The sequence below is a fragment of the Hemiscyllium ocellatum genome (genome assembly GCF_020745735.1).
Source record: "Hemiscyllium ocellatum isolate sHemOce1 chromosome 27 unlocalized genomic scaffold, sHemOce1.pat.X.cur. SUPER_27_unloc_30, whole genome shotgun sequence".
Classification (NCBI taxonomy): domain Eukaryota; kingdom Metazoa; phylum Chordata; class Chondrichthyes; order Orectolobiformes; family Hemiscylliidae; genus Hemiscyllium; species Hemiscyllium ocellatum.
Window position 1 is genome coordinate 201,027 of NW_026867499.1, and position 16,261 is coordinate 217,287.

The 16,261-nt window shown below is 45.3% G+C and overlaps 1 protein-coding gene and 1 non-coding gene across 2 annotated transcripts; both read left to right on the forward strand.

Annotated features, from left to right (window-relative positions):
- The first annotated feature begins 2,484 nt into the window (after positions 1-2,484).
- Positions 2,485-2,558, forward strand: trnan-guu (transfer RNA asparagine (anticodon GUU)). The gene has a single exon. It is a non-coding gene; the product is annotated as a tRNA-Asn (tRNA).
- Positions 2,559-9,419: 6,861 nt separating this feature from the next.
- Positions 9,420-9,995, forward strand: LOC132808083 (zinc finger protein 664-like). The gene has a single exon (XM_060821992.1). The coding sequence runs from the start codon at positions 9,420-9,422 to the stop codon at positions 9,993-9,995; it is 576 nt and encodes a 191-aa protein (XP_060677975.1).
- The last annotated feature ends 6,266 nt before the right edge of the window (positions 9,996-16,261 follow it).

Here is a 16,261-nt window from a genome sequence, read left to right on the forward strand (position 1 = left end):
CTGACGCGAGACAGTGAAAAGAGTCTTGTTCCTGCAGATCAGGAATTCAAACAGTATACCGGCTTCAGGACAATGAGAAAGATTAATTGGGGTGTGTGAAGAAGCTGTGAGCTGCATTTCAAACAGGCAGGTGGAGACAGATGCGTCAACCATTGCGCCCGGCCCTGTGCGTGCCTGACGCTGCCATGCTGCAGAATTCTGACGTTAACACGGACATGTGCAGCAATGGGAACAGTCACAAGGTCAACAACCAAAGATAATCAGCGTCACTGATTCCCTTCCACAGTCCCAACTTTGTGAAACAGTATCTTTCACTGACAAATAAAACACCCTTGTCCTCAGGTGCCTGCTTCATTTCGATCTCGATTTCCAGCCCCTCACTGTTCAAGTCTCATTTCCAAACACTTGGCACATAGCCTCAAAAGCAGCTCTGCGGGTATCTGCTTGTTCCACCCTGACAGGCAGTGGGTTGCAGATTCCCGACCAGTCCCAATGTGATTGAAATATTTCAACTCCTCCACTGATTTGTATCTTAAAAAACCGTGGAGCAATCTCCCTTTCCTTTTGACGACGTTTCTCAACTGTAGTCGGCAGGGTGCACACCTGCGTGGGGAAACCACAATGGATTTCATGTCCATCGCATTAACCACTCGGCCCACCAATACAGAACCACACTGACAGCTTCATTTCCTAGGTCTCTCTGCCTGTGGAGCTGAGAAAGAGTGAATCATTGCAGAGTTTGTTTGAAACCAATCACTTCACAGGTTTCGAAAGTGTTAAATATCTGCACATGGCGAGTCTGGATGTTTCATCCCGAAAGATGAAATGGACATTCAGTTAAAAACAACAACAGAAATTGCAGGAGCAACTCAGCAGGTCAGGCAGCATCCGTGGAAAGAGAATCAGAGACAACATTTCAGAACTTTTTTTGCCTTCCCCAGGTACAGCCAAACCCGCTGAGTTTCTCCAGCAGTTTCTGTTTCTGTCTTGGATTCTCAGCATCCGTAGTCCTTTACGTTAGAAATTCAATCAGTTCAGAAACTCCTTTGTCCTTCCTCAGTGGAGAAGATTTCCGTTTGGGAAACATTTTCCTGACACCATTAAAAACGCGAAATTCGCAGCGGTAGGAGCGAGGAACACACAACACCCTGTCCCTCGCTGGTCTGGAACCACCAGCCTTTCGATTAACAGCCGAACGCACTGATTTATTGAGCCACAGAGACAGAATTGGACGCCCCACCCCCGCAGTCTGTTTGAGGAAGCTACTGTTCAATTCATAATTCAGCCTGCCCCGCCCAGAATTACCATTGTCTTCTATTAGTTTTACTTTTCCATAATAAAGCCTTGGACATTCACTGTGGAGCCACCGGGGATAGTCTGATCCCACCACCTGCAGGCACATCCATGTCACAAGGAACTATCCCACCTACACCGGGGCCATCGCCCTCCGAGCGTTTCAGTGTTTTGCCTCTTACCGAATTTTCTCATTGACCCCCAGCTGTGAAGGGGTTTGAATTCCTGATATGCAGAGAATTCTTTCAATGTCTCAGATCAGTTCATGTCCTGAGAATATCAGAGTCAATCTCCCGGCCTCTTAAACAAGTGGACGGTGTCTGGACTGTCTCTGCTCAGTCGGACAGTTCATCCTTCATTCTCCTCTAATTCCACTTCCCAAAGAGTTTCTAAAGCTTCACAAAGCTGGAGACTGGGATTTCTCTTTTACTTCCTGAAAATTATTCCACCTGCTAACTGACAATATTCTGCCAAAATCTCCTCCCTATTGTAACACTTGCATCATGTCCAGGGATGAGGAATTTCCATTTTGTTGAGACATTCCCAATTTGGGAATGTTCTCTTTGAAACAAAGAAGGTTAACTGGAGATTTCTAGGGGCTGTTGGCAATGATGGGAGAAGAAGTGGTGGGACTGGGCAGGTTAATGATCAGAAGAACCTATTACCACTGACCAGGATCAGTTACCAGAGGACAGGGTTTGAAGTTCTTTAATGGAAAGCAACATTTGTGTAGAACAAGCACAGCGAATACTGCAGAAAGCCAACGGGTCGAGCAGCATCTGTGGAAAGGTAAACAAAGCCGATGTTTTGAGTGTGCTACGGTTTTTGTTCAGAACTCAGTGATTTGCCTCTTCCCGAATTTGGTCCAGGTCTGTTTCTCAATTGGCAAACACATGGCAAGTGCAGTGCTGCAATGTGGCTCGGGGCCAATGAGAAAATTTGGTAAGAGGCAAAACACTGAAAGGCTCGGAGGGCAATGGCCCCGATGTAGGAGAGCTAATTCCTCGTGACATGGATGTGCCTGCAGATGGTGGGATCAGACTGTCCACATGTCTCCACAATGAATGTCCAAGGCTTTATTATGGAAAAGAAAAACTGAAAGAAGACAAAGGTAATTCTGGGCGGGGCAAGTTGAATTATGAATTGAATAGTAGCTTCCTCAAAGAGACTGCGGGGCTAGTGCTGGTACCTGTCTCTGTGGCGTAATTGGTCAGCGCGTTTGGCTGTTAACCAAAAGGTTGGTTGTTCGAAACCACCCAGGGATGGAGTGTTTGGATTTTTTTAAAAACAAAATCAGTGAATTGTTTAAATGGTGATATATTGGAATGTGGAGAAAGTGAGGACAAGAGGTGAAAGTCGAAAAATGTGGCATTGGAAAAGCGCAATAGATCAGGCAGCATCTGAGGAGCAGGACAGTGAGTTTTGGGCACCAGCCCTTCACCAGGAATGATGTAAGGATGTACAAAGGGGTCTCAGAGACCCTCCAGTCAATGCCAGTTGTCGGGCAGATGCAGCAGGCAATGAGCAAGGCAAGTGATATATTACGAAGAGTAATTGAGTTCAGAAGTGGGGTCATTGAACATATTCAAGGCTAAGTTCATCTGAGTTTTGAACAACAAAGAAGTGGATGGTTTTGGGGGGAGGTAAGAAAATGGTTCTAAGGCTAGTACAGGTCAGTCACAGAGTCAGACAGCACTGAACAGACCCTTCATCCATGCTGAGTATATCCTCAAACTAAACTCCATGCTGAGTATATCCTCAAACTAAACTCGTCCCACCTACCAGTGTTTGACCCATAAACCTTCGAATTTTTCATATTCATGTACTTGTCCAAATGTCTTTTAAACGTTGTAACTGTGCATGTATAAAATCATGAAGGGCATGGATATGATAAATAGACAAAGTCTTTTCCCTGGGGTTGGGGAATCCAGAACGAGAGAGCATGGGTTTAGCGTTAGAGGGGAAAGATGCAAAAAAGATCTAAGGGGCATCTTTTTCACGCAGAGGATGGTGCGTTTTTTGAATGAACTGCCAGGGGAAGTGGTGAAGTCTAGTACGATTGCAACATTTAAAAGGCATTTGGCGAGGTATATGAATAGTAAAGATTTGGAGGGATATGGGGCCGTGTGCTGTCAGGTGGGACAAGATTGGGTTGGGATAGTTGGTCGGCATGGACAAGTTGGACCAAACAGTTTGTTTCTGTGCTGTACATCTTTATGACTCGATGACTTTCTCTGGTCATTCATTCTGCAGTCAGACCACTCTCTTAAAAAAAAACCCTTGTCCTGTCTTTATAAAATCTTTCTCTACTCACCTCAAAATATTTGCTTCCCTGATCCTGAAACCCCCAGCTGAGGGAAAGGACACCTGTTGTTCACCTCATCCGTATCCCTCATGATTTTATAATCCTCGACAAGGTCACCTCTCAATCTCCTATGTTCCAGTGAGAAAAGTTCCAGCCTATCCACCCTAGATGTAGGTATATTCATATCCAGTTATGACGTGTTCAATGCTGGTGCAGGCTGGAAAGATCATGTGGTTTACTCCTGCTCCCAATTAATCCTGGCTGTTGCATTTCTCAGCCCCATTCTCCCAATTTCTCCCCGCAACTCTCAACCTCTGATACTCCATCCCAGTGTTAAACATACTCAGTGACCTGGCCTCCACAGCTTTCTGTGACAATTAATTCCATAGATTCACCACCCTCTGGCTAAAGAAATTTCTCCTAATCCCCATTCTCCCTTTATGCTGAGGCTATGCCCATGGGTATTAGTCTCTCCTCCCAATGAAAACATCTTCCCAATGTCCACTCTGTCCAGGCTGTTCAATATTCTGTACGTTTCAGTTAGATCCCCCCGAGTGTGGGCCTATTAATCAGCATGAACCAGACCCTTCAGGATGAGGACAGCAGGGATTAGGTTCAACAAAGTGAGAATGGAGGGAGAGTGAGTAGGATGGAGATTTTCAGCTTTGAGGGAATAAGAGAGGAAAGAAAGTTTGACATAAATTGCAATTGATCAGATGAGCCGATGGGCCAAGGAGTGGCGGATGGAGTTTAATTTAGACAAATATGAGCTGTTGCATTTTGATGAAGCAAATCAGGGCAGGACCTATGTGGTTAATGGTAAATTCCTGGGGAGTGTTGATGAACAAAGAAACCTTGCAAAGCAGGTTCATAGTTCCTTGAAAGTGGAGTTGCAAGTAGATAGGATAGCAAGGAAGGCGTTGGTACGCTTTCCTTTCTTGGTCAGAACACTGAGTTATAGGAGTTTGGAGGTAACGTTGTGGATGCACAGGACACTGGAAAGGCCACTTTTGGAATACCGCGCTCAGTTCTGGTTTCCCTGCTGTCGGAAAGGTGTTATGCTGTCGGAAAGGTGTTATGAAAAGTGAAAGGGTTCGGAAAAGATTTAGGAAGTTGTTGCCAGAGTTAGAGGGTTTGAGCTACAGGGAGAGGCTGAATCGGCTGGGGCTGTATTCCCTGGAGCGTCTGTGACCATTCGAAGTTAATAAGGGGCATGTATAGGGTGAATAACGGAGATCGTTTCCCCAGGATATGGGAGTGCTAAAGTAGAGAGTATAAGTTTGAGGTGAGGGGAGGGGGGTGGAAGACTTTAAACGGACCTGAGGGGCAGCATTTTCATGCAGAGGATGATGTGTGCATGGAACGTGCTGCCAGAGGAAATGGTGGAGGCTGGTACAATTACAATATTTAAAGGCATCTGGATGGGTATATGAATAAGAAGGGTTTAGAGGGTTATGGGCCAAATGCTGGCAAATGGGACGAGATTAATTTTGGATATCTGTTTCGCACAGACGAGTTGGACGAAGGGTCTGTTTTCGTACTGCATGACTCTAATGATCTTTGGTGAAAGCAAAAATGTCGCTGTGAAGAGTGGACTTTCAGAAGCAGCTTTCAAAGATGTTTTGCCCTTACAAGGAGCATAAATCTTCATTTTTTTTTGTAAGATAGCAGCTGAGTGAGTGACATCCAGGACTTTGTTAGAAAGTGGGAATTCATTGCACTGTGGGGATGTAGTGTTTTAAGGTTTACCGGCAGTAAGTACAGTGTGCTGAGCGGGGAGCCTAGTGAAGGGTTAGGTCGGTTTTTGTTTAAACTGCTCATTTCTGTCAGGCTCCAACATTGCATTTCCAATGCTGTCAATCAGAAGGTGCAGTGAATCAGTAACTGGTATCGTTAGAAGCCTTACTATTTTCAGTACTGCAGGTATTGCATTGTTTCATCAGCACTGTAAAGGTCGCTGGCAGCAGTGGGAGGTGTGGGCTGTATTCACTAGAAATGATTAAGCATTTAGATAATACACATACAAGAGGGCAGGGTGGGATTTGTCTTTCGATTTGTGGAAGATGGGGCATTCTGGGTGCTGTGATCTGGGGCAAACATAACTGCAGTATATCATTGAATCCCTACAGTGTGGAAGCAGGCCATTCAGGCCATCGAGTCCACACGGAGCCCTCCAAAAATACACCAACGAGACACACCTCCCAACCATTCCACCATCACCATCCCATCAGGTCTTTTCTGCTGGCGGTTGAGACTGGGCTGCAAGATTAGGGGGGAGTAGAATTCGGACAGAAATGAGGAGGAGCTGGTTTTCCCAGAGGTCGGTGCATCTATGGAATTCTGTGCCCAAGGAAGCAGTAAAAGCAGCTTCATTAAGACCCTGTTGCATGGGTTTTTGCGTGGTAGGGGAATTAAGTGTAGTTGGGATAATGCAAGTAGGAGGAGCTGAGGTGATTGATAGATCAGCCATGATTTTAATGAATGGCGGAGCAGGGTCGATGGGCCAAATGGCCTACTGCTTCTATTACTTTGAAACGATAACCCTACGTTTCCCATGTCTAACCCACCTAACCTGCACAACCCTGGACACTGGGCAATTTAACATGGCGAATCCAAATCAAGGCCGGTGAGAAATGGAGTGATGTGGAAAATAAACATCAGAGAATGAGAGAAAGGGACAAGGAGAATAAATGTACTAGCAATCAAAACTGGATTCTAACCATCACAAAAATTAAAACTAAAAGCTCAGTATGTGAATGTGTGCTGCATTGTACCAAAAGCGAATTAATTGACTGCACATGTTGAAGAGAATAATTCTGATCTGAGACTCCTTACAGAGATATCGCTTCAGAATGATAAGGATTGGATCCGGAATATCGAGGTGATACGTGGCATCCAAGACGAGTGGGAAGCTCAGTAACGGTAGAGGATGGGCACTGCTAATCAAAACACTGATAACACGGTAGTCTGATGTCAGCTCGGATGTCAGGTCCTGATTTCTCTGTCAGCTGATCTCCCTGTTCCCACAGAGCTGGATGTTGTCTGTTCTCAGCTCTGCTTGATTTCTGCTGAAGCTTTGACCCACTTTTACACCTTCTGGGGCAATAAAATATTCTGAGCCTCCTGAAAATGACACCTTATCTATACCTCTCCTGATTTTAAAAACCTCTATAAAGTTATCTGTCAACTTGCTAGGCTCCGTTGGAAAAATGTCCCAGCTTCTTCTTAACTCAAACCCTCCATTCCCAGCAACATCCTGGTAAAGTAGGGAATAAGGAATTGTATCAAATCACATAAATGTACTGTCTGAAACAATCTGGCTGTGTTCTTGCCTGAGATATTGAGAGTCCCTGGTGTAAGTAATTACGAATGCAATTATTTTGGTCACAGAATTGGGCAATCATTTTGCAACAAAGTGATCTACTCTGATAAGGAGGTAGTGGTCATTTCTACGGTAAGTGAACAGTTTGTTGATCAGGGAGATGAAGTTCCAAACACTTGGGAAGAGCAAGAAATGACTGTGATAAATAAGACAAAGAACTGTGGATGCTGGAAATCTGAAACAAAAACTGAGAACACTGGAAAAACTCAGCAGGACTGGAAGCATCTGTGGAGAGAAAGCAGAGTTAAAGTTTCGAGTCCAACAACTCCTCTTCAGGATTCTGAAATAGTTTGTGAGAACCCCTTAAGTCATCTGCCCAGCTTTAAGACCATAATATACAGGAGCAGGATGAGGCCATTTGGCCCATCGAGTCTGCTCCACCTGTCGATCACGGCTGATATGTTTCTCCATCCCATTCTGCTGCCGTCTCCTCATAACCCTTGACCCCTTCCTAATCAAGAACCAATCTCTGTATTAAATGCCCTCAATGACTTGGCATCCTCAACCCTTCTCCGAGTGGAAACATCATCTCTACATCCACACTATCCAGTCATAGAGTAGCACAGCGCTGCCTGACCAACTGTGATCTCCATCATTGGTTGTTTTCAAGAAGCATTCCAGCATCTACAGCAACGCACTTCTAAAGTTTGTACCCAGTTGGTTAGCTCTCCCGAGATCCCGTGAGATTTATCCTGACTCAACAACCCACTGTGTGGTACAATTAACAAAGGTCCCAGTCCCCACCTCGTTCTGCCCACAGTAGTAGCACGATAGCTCAGTGATTAGCACTGCCTCATAGTACCAAGGACCCGTGTTCGATTCCAGGCTTGGGGCGACTGTCTGTTTGGAGTCTGCACGTTCTCCCCGCCGTGTCTGCGTGGGTTTCCTCCGGGTGCTCTGGTTTACTCCCAAAATCTAAAAATGTTCTGGTGAGTTGGCCGAACTAAACGGGCCCTCTGTGTGCATTAGTCAGGAGTAAATGTGGAATAATGGGATAGAGGAATGTGTCTGGATGGGTTACACTTTGGACAGGCAGTGTGGACTTGTTGGGCTGAATGGCGTATTTCCACATTGTAGGACTTCTACGTGGCATTTCCCCAACTCCAGAATCTCAGAGCTCTTGGCTTTTCCCATGGACAGTGTGGGGGGAGGGAAACAGTGTTTTACACGGGAGGAAGGTTTGGTGAGTGTGAAGCTACAACTAAACGTAGTGCATTACTTGAGCTGTTTCCCCGGTATACCAGAGGCTGCGGGTTGACCTTACAGACGTTAATCGAATCATGAGAGGCAAGCATAGGGTAAATAGACAAGGTCATTTCCCAGAGATGGGAGAAGTCCAGAAAAGGTGGGTAATATGTTTGGTGTAAGGGAGGCAAGTGTAAGGAATGATCTGCCGGAGGAAGTGATGGGTGTAGTTCCAATTATAACATTTAAAAGGCAGTTGGATGGGTATATGAATAGGAAGAGTTCAGAGGGATATGGGCCAAGTACTGGTAAATGAGACGAGATTAATTTAGGCTATCTGGTCGGCACAGATGAGTTAGACTGAAGGACCTGTTTTTGTGCTGTGTATCTCTATGACCCTGGCTTGCTTGTAATGTTTGCCATGCCTGTATGTTCAGTTTCTGTCTGGTGTCGGTGATATCTCATTTCCTCCAGCTCCCCACTTCCACCTCCCCAGATGTTAACCATTTCGTGTCTGGTGGTTTCTCAAGAAGCTTCATTGAAGGTTCATCCTGAATTGACTTTTTTTTTGCTTCCCAAAAGCAGACTTACTCGCTCCTAGATGTCGTGAAAGATGCCAAAATTCAGAGATGCCTATCTTGATGTTTTCACTTTTCGGTCTCTGTGAGATCCTGAATCAGTACCATCGGGAGAATTAGTTTGAGCGGAGTGAGAATAGAGGGGTGAGAGAGGGTGGGATGGTGCTTTAAATGTTTTGGAAAAAGAAAAGAATCTTTAGCGGAAAGTAGAATTGCTTGTTTGGAATTTCTAACCTGGACTGACAGTGATGATTTTTGTAATCTCTTTTTACAGATTATTTGAAGATCTGAAGACAGAAGTTTCAAAATCAATAGCTGAAGGGCTTTGCCTGAAACATTGACTCTACTGCTCCTCAGATGCTGCCTGATCTGCTGTGCTTTTCCAGCATTGCACTTTGACTGTGACTCTGACTCTCCAGTCCTCAATTTCACGTCAGTGTCTGACAGTCACTGAATCCATCGGTACTATAACAATTTTCGACTCTGATTCTGTGAGAAGGAACCAAGCTTTTTGGTTCCTGTTTCAGTACGTTTTCAGCATCAGTGAGACTGGAAGAGAGACCCGACTGTTGCAACATTCTGATTGTGGAGCCAGAAAACGTTATACAGACTGGGAAGAGGAATTCACGGCAGGGAGATGCTGTACTCGCGTTTGTGTGCAGCTGAAGCTTTGGTCATGGAGAAAGCCAAGGAATCCCGTCCCTTGGAGAAGCCATGGAAGTGTGGCGACTGTGGGAAAAGCTTCTGTTTCCCTTCTGACCTGGAGATTCATGGGCGCAGTCACACCAGGGAGAGGCCGATCTCCTGCCCTGAGTGCGGGACGGGCTTCAGCAATTCCTGCCACCTGCTGGGCCGTCAGCGGGTCCACATTTGGGAGAGACCCTTCAGCTGCCCTGAGTGCGGGAAGGCCTTCAGCAATTCTTCTGTACTGCAGAGGCACCAGCGGGTCCACACGAGCAACAGGCGTTTCCCCTGCCCCGAGTGTGGAAAGAGCTTCAGCAATTCCTCCTGCCTGTTGAAGCACCAGGGGGTCCACACGGGAGAGAGGCCCATCAGATGTCCCAAGTGCTGCAAGATCTTCAGCAGTTCCTCCATTCTGCAGAGGCACCAGCGGGTCCACACAGGCGAGAGGCCATTCGCCTGCCCCGAAAGCAGGAAGGTATTCAGCTATTCTTCCGTCCTGCTGACCCACCGCCGTGTCCACATGTTGGAGAAAACCCTTCAGCTGCTCCAAGTGCGGAAAGGCCTTTAATGATACCTCTGCCCTGCTGAGGCACTAGCGGGTCCACACCGAGGATAGGCCATTCTCCTGTCTGAAGTGCGGGAAGGGTTTACCCAGGCATCCCACCTTCGGGTCCATACGGGGGGAGGCCCTTACTCTGCCCAGAGTTCGGGAAGACCTTCTGCAATTCCTCCCTCCTGCTGAGACACAGGCGGGGCCACACCGGAGAGAGGCCGTTCACCTACCCCAAGTGCAGGCGGAGGTTCTCATCATTCTGCACCTTGCAGAAGCACCAGCGGGCACCCCAGTGCTCCCAACAATCTGATTCTGCTGGTGAAACTGCTGTGGGTCACTGCAAGGACTGACCCCCTGCCCAATCTGACAGTGCTTATAATGGGAGAGTTGGTCGGATTTTTTTAGTTTTATGCTGTCGTGCTCCCCCACCCCGCAACTTTGCTTCCAGTGGGCGTTGCTGCTCATTGAGACCAGGAGCTGTTCTCTCTAGTTTTTTTTTCTGTCCAGTTAAAGAATTATTGGCTCTGTCAGGGAACTAGCCCCAGTCTGTAAGAAATAGCTGAATGCTTCAGAGTGTCGATTCGCATTCAGCAGTGACTTTGAAATTAAATTTATGGTTATGTGCCTGTGAACAACTCATTGTCGAAGGATTGCCCAACGGCTTGGCAATCCAGTGTTGGAAACTGCTTGAATTGATAATTTTTAAAATTCTCTTCCTTAATTTATGCCTTAAGTTTCTGTCTATGAGATGGTGTGGGACTTGATCAAGGGGCTTAAATCATTGCTATTAACTGGATTATCATGTTTAATTTTGCCCTAGTAAATTTGTGGTATTCATAATTGTTTGTTTTTGTTTAAATTATAATTCTGGTGTGCAAGATCTGTTCATCAAGTGTGGTTCTCTTGATGAAACTGCTGTGGGTCACTCCCAGGACTGAGCCCCTGTGCATTCTGACAGTGTGTGTTGCAGTGGGAGAGTCAGTGATCTTTTTTGATTTATGCCCTTGCCTCGCCTTGCCCCGCCGCCAACTTTGCTTCCATTAGGCATTGCTGCTTGTTGAGTCCAGGCACTGTTCTCTCTTGATTCTACTGTCCAGTTAAAGAATTGTTGGCTCTTTCTGGGAATGAATCCCAGCCTGTAAGAAATAGCTAAATACTTTGGGGTGTCTATTCACATTCAGTAGCGGCCTTTAAATTAGATTTTCAGTTACGTATCTGTGAAAAACTCATAGTCCAAGGATTGCACGAAGGCTTGGCAATCCATTGTTGGAAACTGTTTCTTTGAATTGGTAAGTTTAAAAAAAATCTTTCTTAATTTGCCGCTTAAGTTTCTGTCTCTGAGATGGTGGGGGACTTGATCAAAGGATTTAAATCATTGCTACTAATTAGATTATCTTCTTTAAATTTGCCCTGGAAAAGTACCGTGTTTAAATTACAATGTTGGGTTTTTGTTTAAATTATTATGTTGATGTGCAAGGTCTGTTCTTCATCAAGTCTGGTTAAGAACAGTTGAGAAATGGAGGGACGTTGCATGTTTTAATTTCACTCTGTTGTGAATCTGGTGACAGTGACATTCATTTGTATTAGGTTGCTTACCCTTAGTTGTAATGTCTTCCAACCCAACTATTCACTGTGGTAGGAAGTTCCACAGTCTCACCACACTCTGAGGTTTTTCATGAAATTCTTAGTACACAATTGTAAGGGAAAAAGTTGACGAGGGCGGAATATAGGGTGTTAACTGCAAAAGCCAGGAAGACATTCGACAAAGTAAAACCATGACAATGTAGGGACAAATAAGGAACTTTGGCAGAAATGAAGAGGTCACACGTCAGAGTTCAAGATAATGGTCGTGACAAGAAGAAAAAGTACTCTGAAGATATTGGATATTGTAATTACACAAGTTTCGAGATGTTGTAGTTGGTTGAATACGATAACGTAAGAGATGAAATAACCAAAACCACGAATGTAATTGGATGTCGGTAACCATAAAGCAAGTGTACACTATTGATTGATATAGGTCAATTGCGTGCAAGTAGGCCATTCAGCACATCGAGTCAACATTGACTGACCATCCCACCCCAGACTCAGTTCGTTACCCTATCCCTGTAACCCTGCACCTCCCATGGTCAATCTACCCTCACCTGCATATCCTTTGGACTGTGGGAGGAGGCCAGAGCACCAGAGGAAACCCACGCAGACACAAGGGGAGAATGTGCAAACTCCTCACAGTCGGCCCGAGGGTGGGATCAAACCCAGGTCACTGATGCTGTGAGGCAGCAGTGCTCACCACCGTGCCACCACCACATGCTGCTCTCTAAAGAAGTGAATTTCAAAGACTCGGGAACACTTGAGAGAAAAATAAGACTCTCTTATCTGAAATGAGAGACTAGTCTCTGGGTGGAAGTGAGTGGACATTACATTTACATTAAGTCCTCTCCAGATGTTGTAAGGCTCCATAAGATCATCTGTTTCTTCTAAACTCAAACTGATACAAGCCCAGCCTGACATCCCCTTGTCCCCGATTATAAGTTGAGTAAATCAGCGACCCTCGACCTCACTGGCATGACACAGGATGCCCTCAATCTAAGTTGACCTTAACTGTCTAACCTCTTGACCCCCCACGCCACTATGTGCAACTCAGCCCTAAACGAGAGCAGGGGAACTGAACAGACAGTAGTGAGGTGGACATTGCATTCCCAGAGAATATTATTCAAGTGAATAAGTTGTTCAGCACTCATTCGGATCATTGCGGAGACAATGTTTCCTGTCATTTAAATATCTTTGATCTCAATAACAGTCTAGTTTTGTTGTACATTGTGTGTGTTTTATCTGTGTTTCACGACATGATTTTCTGTTGCTGTCATTCCCATTAGGGGGTGTGAATTCAGTTCCAGATAATATTCTCAGTTCTGAATTTTCCTTGAGGACTAGTGTAGAACGTACTCAGTGTCAGTCATAGTGGAAGACGCTCGACAGTTTATTTAACCCTTTGCTGTCATTGTCTTGGAACTATATGAATGGGGAAGTGTAGAGGAGGTTTTACTCTGTATCTAACCCAATGCTGTCTCTGTCTTGGCTGTGTTTGTTGGGGACAGTGTTGAAGTAGTTTCACTTACAAATTAAGAGTAGAGGAAGTTTTATTCTGATTGTGATCCCATGCTGTCCTTGTCCTGGGAGTTTTAGATGGCGTCTATAATTGCAATGAATGCAGACTTGGCTGTGGGAGTGAAGGGTACTTCTACCTGAGCAGACCCATCTTTGAGATTTCTGTGCTGATCAAGACAATCTCAGACACCTTCATTCACTTTTCCAACCAACCACAGGGTGGTTAAGGATGGTATAAATGCTGGCATTGCCAGCGATGCCCACACTCCATGTATGAATAAATACTTTCTGTTTAAAAGTTACATTCACGTTCCAAACCCTCTAATGTATGATTACTTACATGGAAAATTCCTGTATGGTTGGAATATCATTTTAAAACATAGGAATGTGTCAACCATGTAGAAATATAACAAGAACAACAAATTGAGAAGTTAACAAGTAATGAGCAGGACCAGAATGCTGAATCAGTCTGACCTCCATGACTGAGAGAGTTCTCCCAGATGTTGAAGTTACACTAGTGCCTTTTACTCTTGCAGCTTCCCAAACGTTTGTCCCTGATGTATGATCTTTCAATGACCCGAAGAACTAACTGTTTTTATCTCCATAGCTGCTGCCAGACTTGCTGAGTAATTCCAGCCCTTCTGCTTTTTTCTTTTATGGGATTTGAGCTTCCCTACATCAGTGTAATGAAGAACTGCAGATTCTGGAGACCTGAAACACAAAAGTGCATAAATTGCTGGAGAAACTCAATAGGAATGGCAGCACATGTGGAGAGAGAAGCAGAGTTAGCATTTGAAGTGCTGTGACCCTTCTTCACAACAGTTCTGGACGCAGGGCAGGATATTGGCTCTGTTTCTTTCTCTCTCTCTCCACCGGTATTGCCAGACTGGCTGAGTTTCTCCAGCAATTTCTGTTCTGACACTTTCACAAGGTTGATATTTGTTATCCAACCCTAATTGCAAGGTATCTTGTTTGAGCCAATTCAGAGGGCAGTTTAAGAGTCAACCACATTGCTGTGGGTCTGGAGTCACATGTAAGTCTGATCAGATAAGGATGGCAGTTTCCCCTAAAACCTCTCCGCCCCCACCCCACTCCGGCACCTCTCCGCCCCCACCCCACTCCGGCACCTCTCCGCCCCCACCCCACTCCGGCCTATCACCCTCACCTTGACCTCCTTCCACCCATCCCACCTCCATCGCCCCTCCCCCTAGTCCCTCCTCCCTACCTTTTATCTCAGCCTGCTTGGCTCTCTCTCTCTTATTCCTGATGAAGGGCTTATGCTCGAAACGTCGAATTCTCTATTCCTGAGATGCTGCCTAACCTGCTGTGCTTTGACCAGCAACACATTTGCAGCTCCCTCCTGAAAGGACATTGTGAACATGGATTTTTATGACAATTAACGTCAGTGCCATCGATACCATACTGAGACTAACTTTGTGTTCCCCATTTATGATTTGAATTATTCACATCTCATCTCTTGCTGTGGTGGGATTGTGAACGCATGTTCCCTGGATTACTCATCCTGTGACATTATGTCTAAACTGTTGCTTCCCATCCTTTGTTATTTTGTGTCTGCTCTTTACGTCTTTGTCCTCTGATGTTTGGGAAATTGAACCTGTTTAAAAGATTGCTCGAAACCTGCCCCTTTGACCAAGTCTTTGGTCACCTGTCTTAATCTGTGTTCCGGTCTTGTGATTTTTAAAGGAATTCTCATTATGTTTACGTGAAGCACATTGAGATAGTTAACTGTACCACAAGTATTATTAGAATGCAGCTTCTATCCCTATCTTAATATCTGAAAATAGAGGGTCATATTGTAAAAGTAGAAGACAAAAATGAGGATGATTTCTTTTCTTTGTGAGGGTTGTGTGTCTTCCTCAAAAGTTAAATATGTCACATCGATACACAAGTCAAATTTACACAGTTGTGCTGGCACGCTTGTGGAGCTCTGAGTTGTCTTGTCCTGTTCTCTGTCGGTGTGTCCTGATCTCGTGTGAAACATCTTCGCTCAGATGGCAATGAACCGGTGAAGTGTAACACATGACTTGCTGGTTTGCCCCATTTCCTGCAATAAAGAAACCAACGCCCGTGTAAGAAAAGACTCTCTGCAGGATTGCTGTGTCAAGACAAATTCTGAACACTAAGCAGGCTGCACAAAAATGCACTCATATCAATTTACCTGAGGGAAGAGTCTCCGGTGTCCATTTCTCTCTGTCCCGACAGCACAGTATCTTCCTATCTCTCTGTTAACAGGACCTTTGGAACACGTTCAAAGTTGCCCATTTCCTACGCATTAGTGTAACCGACTTCTCCTGCCTCACGAAACAGAGAGAGAGAGAGCAGAAGAGCGAGTGGGCTCCTTCTTCCACCAGACACAGCTTGCAAGTCGAAACAAAATGGTTCAATATCCACCAGTAGTCCTGCGAGCAGGGAGACAGATTGAGAAGCAGATGTTCTTGAAACTCTATGCTGCTTGTAATTCCCGGAGCAATGTACAATGTATTTCGTACTCAGCAAGTCTCAGTTGCTTCAGGAGCTGGGCGCGCCCATGGTTCTTGGCTAGTTGGTCTCGGAGTATGATGCTAGCTTTGGGTTTTCTAGCATATACAGACGGTGGGAGGGGCCGGGTTCCAATCTCAGGTGAACCCTCATTTCTTAAATTGACATGAGCAAAAATGCTGCGTCAGTTTTCTCAAAAAGCCGCTTTGTTAAATAAGATCGGACTGCCTGAATTAGGGACGGCGCAGAGCTGCCATTGCAGTGAACACGGCGAAGGGAAACACTTGCTCAAAGTGAAAACAAGTATTGCAGATTTTTCGCCCGTGCAATCCGAGTCTGAATGAATCCTCCACCTGTATTACGCTCAATTCTGAGGGTGATACTTCAGGAAGCGGGGAAGTGAAGTGATTGCAGATGGCGCTGAACAGGTTGAAGTGAATGGTACCGTCCTGAGGAATGTCAGCAACGAAGGGAGATTGGAAAGTTTGGGGCAGCTCTCTTTGGAGAACAGAGGGCTGAAAGCTGGTCTGATTGAAGTTTTCCACGTCATGAGGGTTTTAGACAGAGGAAATAATGCAGTGAAAATGCTCCCAGGCCTGAAAAGATCGAGAACGTTTTGGCAGAGATTTAAAGTCATCAGGAAAATAAGTAAAAGTGACATTAGGAAGACCGTTTTC

Coding starts and splice junctions, on each gene's coding strand:
- LOC132808083 (XM_060821992.1), top strand. CDS start 9,420: ATGGAGAAAGCCAAGGAATCCCGTCCCTTGGAGAAGCCATGGAAGTGT.